The 6,369-nt window shown below is 40.8% G+C and overlaps 1 protein-coding gene across 1 annotated transcript in view; it reads left to right on the forward strand.

The window, feature by feature from the left end:
* Positions 1 to 5,179, forward strand: part of ankrd46b (ankyrin repeat domain 46b) — a 10,354-nt gene extending 5,175 nt beyond the window's left edge. The window contains exons 2-3 of the mRNA XM_037682948.1: positions 4,495 to 4,653; positions 4,963 to 5,179. Of these exons, the coding sequence (XP_037538876.1) occupies positions 4,495 to 4,653; positions 4,963 to 5,179 (376 nt within the window). The remainder of the gene's footprint in view (positions 1 to 4,494; positions 4,654 to 4,962) is intronic.
* Positions 5,180 to 6,369: the final 1,190 nt, after the last annotated feature.

A 6,369-nucleotide genomic window follows, 5' to 3' on the forward strand; every position in this document is an offset into this window, starting at 1 on the left:
AAAGGTCAAAGGAAAAGTTTACAAGACCAGCTATATGTTGTATGGTCTGGAGACAGAGACATGGACAAAAAGACAGGAGAAAGAACTGGAAGGAGCAGAAATGATGATGATGAGGTTCTCCTTCGGAGTGACAAGGATGGATCAGATTAGGAATGAGATCATCAGAGGTACAGCACAGGTTGAACTGACATGGTTTGGACATGTCCAGACGAGGGACATTGGGTATATTGTAGGGATGCACCAATCCACTTTTTTTTTTTTTTTTTTTACTTCCGATCCAATATCTGCAGTTTGGTGTCGGCTGATCCAGAAAAACTGTGCTGAATTAACAAAAATGGCTAAATCATGTCATCTGGACCCGTTTCTGAAGCAGGTCCAGATGACACGATTTAGCCATTTTTGTTGTCTACCTGGATGATTGAGCTTACAAACCCAGTGCTGAATTAACTTAAAACATTTGTTTTGTTAAACGCAGACATGCATGTGCTGAATTACAAATTTATTGAAAGCTCTGCACCATAACAGCACATTTAAACTCACCGAGAGCTTCACAAGCTCGGTCATACATGTAAAAACAACAACTTTAATTTGTTCAGTCAGTTCGCTAGCGTGTGACGTCACTCAGAGCACAAAGCACAGAATTCTAGGGAATAGATTTCTCAACTGTAATTTTTGGAAGTTGAAATTAAAAATGTTAATTAAGTGTATCCTGGATGAAAATACCCCATGTTTAAAAGTGTAATAATTGTATTAACGCTATTAAAGAACAGGTCTTAAAGTATTTATGTTGCACAAATATTTCCATCGTATTAAAGAGACAAATTGAAGAAAATTATTTTATAAACATGAAGGTTATGAGGGGGGTTTCTGATCTGAACCCCAAAAAATTGAGAACCCCTGGTCTAGAAAAAAATCAGTTTTAGGGATGCACAATATTGGATTTTTGGTTGATATGCCGATACGTTAAAACTTATTTGGCCGATAACCGATACCAATATAGATATTTTTCTCTGCTGTGGAATTAAAATACTACATTATTCTACATGGTCTTTGTCAATTTTGCCTGCTACCAAATGCAGATGCCAAAAAGGGCGCAGAAAATGATGTAACACTATATAAATATATAATCTATATTTAGAAAAAGTGCCTTTTATATTGGTGAGTAATTTTGATGGAATGGCCGATATTTATCGTTATCACTGATATCGGCCGATACCAATACCATGCCGATAATATTGTGCATCACTAATCAGTTTTATCTCATCTATCCCTCACATAAGATAAGATTTCAGGTTTCTGTTTCAAGATGCCTTTGAACTCAAGTCAAGTATGATGACTTAAACCTCAATGTTCACACAGAGGTTTAAGTCAAGTCAAGCCCTGTTTGACAGTGTGGAAGCAGTGGCTTGTGACAACATTGTTTGATCAAACCCTGCAGCTATTTAAACCTCAAAATGAAAACCAACTGTGTGGAGATGAACTGTCATTATCTAATAGAAAAAATCAGTTTGCTCTGGCAGTTTAGTATTTTATTTTTCTTGTATTGTTTTGTGTTTGCTCCTGTTCCATCAGACTTTATAGAGTCAGACCAAAACCTATTTTCAGATTCAAATACTAGTCTTTCTAAAAAAAAAAGAGAGAGAAATATTTTCATCCTTCAGAGGCTGAAGGACAGGTTGAAACTTTATTTTTTTTTACTTTCCCTATAGCCCAACAAGACAGCAATTAATGGGGTGGAAAGGTTGGTGCCTTCACAATTACAAAAAATAAAAATAAGATCCTGCTGCGAAATTTGTCACTTTTCTCTAAAGTCCTGGTTTAATTAAAGCTACACTTCATGTCCTTGTAAATGTTTTCTGTAAAATAATAAAGCCGAAAAAGCTGCTGTCTTTTGGAGAGTTCGTACAGAAGTCAGAGTTGGGTGAATCATTCTTAAGTTAAAGGCCTAACATTTCTTTAAGAAATTCATGTCACTTACTTTTCACGTCAGAGTTTAAAACTACAGACGATCTTATGATGAGAAACTTTCTGCAGTCTTTCTAATTGATCTGTACAGTAATGTTTTTCACAACATGCAGAGTACTGTACAAGGTTTGATCATAAATTAAGTGGTTTAGAACCGTGCCAGGGGCACAGGAAGTGGTGGCGCAGAGGTTAGAGAAGGCGAGCCTGTGATTGGAAGGTCGCTGCTTTGATCCCCCAGACCGATAACTTTAAAATGTGGGTGAGAAAGCACCCACACCTGCCTCCATGCTTGTTTGCCTCATTCTGGGCCCTTGAGCAAGGCCTTTAACCCCCACCATTCGCTCCCCCGGGCGCCCTAGATAACAGCTCTCTGCTCCACACAGAGGGCTGTGGTAGCTCGGTGATCTGTGCTTGCGTCAGGAAGGACATCTGATGTAAAAATTATTGCCAAGTCTTCTTGCAAGTTAGTTTGCTGTGGCGACCCCTGAAGGAGGGAGCAGCTGAAAGGGGGAGAGAAATATATACGTTTAAGGGCAATTTTTCCAGGGGACACCAAAGGTATTGATATAAAATTAACAGATGGATCCATTATTTCTTCTTTTATTTTACTACTAATTACAATATTATTGGTAAATAATGTATTTAATAGCATATTTATTGGTCATAATTTTAGTAATATATAACTGTGTCACATAATGGTACATTAGGGTGAATAATAACAAATGCTGGTAAGTGTCAGTGTGCATTGATGCAACGTGTGCTTGTTGGTGAAGGAAACAGAGAGGATGAGGAAGTGATGGGTAGGTTTGGTTCAAGGAAAGAAACCAGGAAGGACAGATGGTGGTGGATTTTTCCAAGAGAATGGAAATGGCTGTAGTCAACACTTATTTCCAAAATAGGGAGGAACATAGCATGACCTATAAGAGTGGAGGAAGGAGTACGCAGGTCGACTACGTTCTGTGTAGAAGAGGAAACCTGAGGGAGATTGGAGACTGTAAGGTTGTGGCAGGGGAGAGCTTGGCCAGACAGCATCGGATGGTTGTGTGTAGAATGACTGTTGTTGTGAAGAAGAGAAAAAGAGTCAAATCAGAGAAGAAGACCAAAAGGTGGAAGATGAAGAAGGAAGAATGTTTTGAGAAATTGAGAGGAGCTGTTAAAGGCTCTGGGTGGATAGAGACAGGTAGGAAGGTACTTGGTGTGTCGTCAGGACAGAGAATGAAAGATAAGGAAACCTGGTGGTGGAATAGTGAAGTGCAGGAAGCTGTTCAGAGAAAGAGGTTAGCCAAGAAGAAATATGACAGTGAGAGGACTGAAGAGAGGAGACAGGAATATAAGGAGATGGGATGTAGAGCAAAGAGGGAGGTAGCTAAGACAAACAGAGGGCATATGAAGAGTTGTATGGGAGACTGGACACTAAAGAGGGTGAGAAGGACTTATCCTGATGCATGCTCAATAATCCAGGTAGAAAAATCTAAAAAAGTTAAATCTGGTCCTCTGGACATTCAAAAAACAAAACAAAGCAAAACCAAAAAAAAAATGTAGAAACTTTCATCTCAGTCTTTCATCCGAAAGACTTCCTCAGTCTGAGTTGCTCAGCTCAGTCTGAGGTGAGTGAGAAGGACTTGTACCGATTGGCAAGACCGAGGGATCAGGCTGGAAAGGATGTGCAGCAGGTTAGGCTTGTTAAAGATAGGAATGGTAATGTTCTAACTATTGAGGAGAGTGTGACGGGAAGATGGAAGGAGTACTTTGAGGAGCTAATGAATGAAGAGAATGAAAGAGAAAGAAGAGTAGAGGTCATAAAAACCGTGGTCCATGAAGTGGGAAAGATTAGTGAAGGTGAAGTTTGGAAAGCTCTGAAAAGAATGAAGAAGAGGAAAGCATTAGGACCTGATGACATACCAGTGAAGGTTTGGAAATGTCTTCGAGAGATGGCAGTGAGGTTTTTGACTCAAATATTCAATGGAATATTTGAGGGTGAGAAAATACCTGAGGAATGGAGAAGAAGTGTGCTGGTGCACATTTTTAAGAACAAGAGTGATGTACAGAGTTGTAGCAACTACAGGGGAGTTACCGGTAAGTTGATGAGTCACACAGTGAAGATCTGGGAGAGAGTTGTGGAAGCAAGACTTAGACGAGAGGTGACCATCTGTGAGCAGCAGTATGGTTTCATGCCAAGAAAGAGCACCACAGACGCCATCTTTGTTTTGAGAATGCTGATGGAGAAGTACAGAGAGAGTCAGAAAGAACTCCATTGTGTTTTGTTTGGATTTAGAAAAAGCATATGACAGAATGTCGAGTGGGGAGGTGTGGTATTGCATGAGGAAAGCTGGAGTGGTAGAGAAGTATGTTAGACTGGTACAGGACATGTATGAGGAAAGCTGGACAGTGGTGAGATGTGCTGTAGTAGTGACAGATAGCTTCAAGGTGGAGGTGGGAGTGCATCAAGGATTAGTTCTGAGCCCCTTCTTGTTTGTGGCTTTCCTTCTATAACTTCCCCTTCTATACAAAACCATGTGTTTGTTACAGTAACCACAACGGGTCGACCCCCTTGGTTTTGGCGAAGAGACGCGGCGTCAACAAGGATGCCATTCGACTTCTGGAGGGACTGGAGGAACAAGAAGTGAAGGGCTTCAACAGAGGAGCCCACTCCAAACTGGAGACCATGCAGATGGCTGATAGTGAGAGGTAACTGTGGACGACGGGGCTGTGTGTTTGTGTGTGTGTGGGGGGGGGGTATTGAAATTTGTAGCACGACAATGAGTTAAAGTACAAACCTGCTTCATTTGTTTACACACAAGTCTAGTAATTTTACACAAGACATTGATGTGTACTCGGTATCAATAAGTACTTTGTAAAAGTGTAGTATCAGTGTATTTGTATTCTGATTGATTCTTGTTGAGAATACAACTTCAACAAACAAAGTGATTTCTGCACTTGAAGTGGTGAAAACCTTAATCCCCCCCCCCCCCCCCCCCCCCCCCCCGTGTGCCTCAGTGCCATGGAGAGCCACTCTTTACTGAACCCCAACCTGCAGAGCAGCGAGGGGGTCCTGTCCAGCTTCCGCACCACCTGGCAGGAGTTTGTGGAGGACCTGGGCTTTTGGAGGGTCCTGCTGCTGCTGGTGGTCATCGCCCTCCTCTCCCTCGGCATCGCCTACTACGTCAGCGGTGTGCTGCCTTTCTCCAGCAGTCAGCTGGAGCTGGTTCACTGAAGGAGGGGCGGGGTTGAAGGTGTGTGTGGGTGGGGGGGGGGGGGGGGGGGGGAACGAATGAGAGGAAAAGGCTGTAAGATACATGAAGTTCTGCTTTCTGCTCTGTTGATATCAAACTAAAATGTAGGTTTTGGTTATTTGCTGCCCAGATCTCATCTCTGCATCATCTAATAAATACAAATCCAGAAGAAAAAAGTTACATTTACCACAAAAACATAGTTAACTTTAAGTTTTATAGTAGGGCTGGGTGACTGGATGAATATTAACCTTCAGCAGTTGTTGATCAGTAGAAGGGCAGTTCCACTTCATTTTAGCTAGGTTAACTTTCTCCAAGAGCTTTGACTTGTAAATAGGAGTAAAACTCTAATCCTAACCCAGATATGCTGTAATCCATCCTGCTTGTGTGCAATCCACCATCTTTATTTCCAGCAAGAAACGTCTCTAACTTCCTGTCAGGTGTCGGTCCAGAGCTACAGTCGGACTCATGACAGCTGCTTGACCAGTGGCCGGAATCACATTTGAAAAAACGTAATTAAATTAAGCCAAGTTGAAGTGGGCAAAGCGGAAATAGCTGGAATCACATTTGAAAAAATGAAATTACATTTAGCAAAAGCAGAAGTGGTGTTTTATTATTTTTCTTTTCCGTTTTGCAACTGGACTTCTGTTTTTTCAAATGCGATTCCGGCCACTTCCGCTTTGGCCACTTCCGCTTTGGCCACTTCCGCTTTGGCTTAATGTAATTCCATTTTTTTCAAATGTTCATTTATACCACAGGGCCACCGTAAAAAAGTGCTTTTGTCATGATCGAGAATGACTACCGGTATATTAATAATAGTTAAAAACAATTAGTTTAAGAGATTTATTTGTTCTTAAAAAAAAACAGAATAAAGAACACATCGTGAGGTTCATGAGGTAAAACAACTTATTGGCTCTGAATTTTACAAAATAGACCGGTTTAGTTTTAAAATGGACCAAGTGCAAAATAAAAAAAACTAACAAGTGGCTTTGCCTTTTAGTTAATATATGTTTTATAAAAGTGTCATTTAAGAGACAATTACCAGTTAATATCCAAACTTACCAGTAACATAGCCCACATTTTTCACAACCATCAAAGCTCAGCCTCAACCTGACATTATCTGAGGTGACATCTTGTGTTCTGTGACAAAAAGGCCATCATGGAAGAATTGAAC

Source organism: Nematolebias whitei, chromosome 1 (assembly GCF_014905685.2).
Source record: "Nematolebias whitei isolate Nwh7 chromosome 1, NemWhi1, whole genome shotgun sequence".
Taxonomy (NCBI): Eukaryota; Metazoa; Chordata; class Actinopteri; order Cyprinodontiformes; family Rivulidae; genus Nematolebias; species Nematolebias whitei.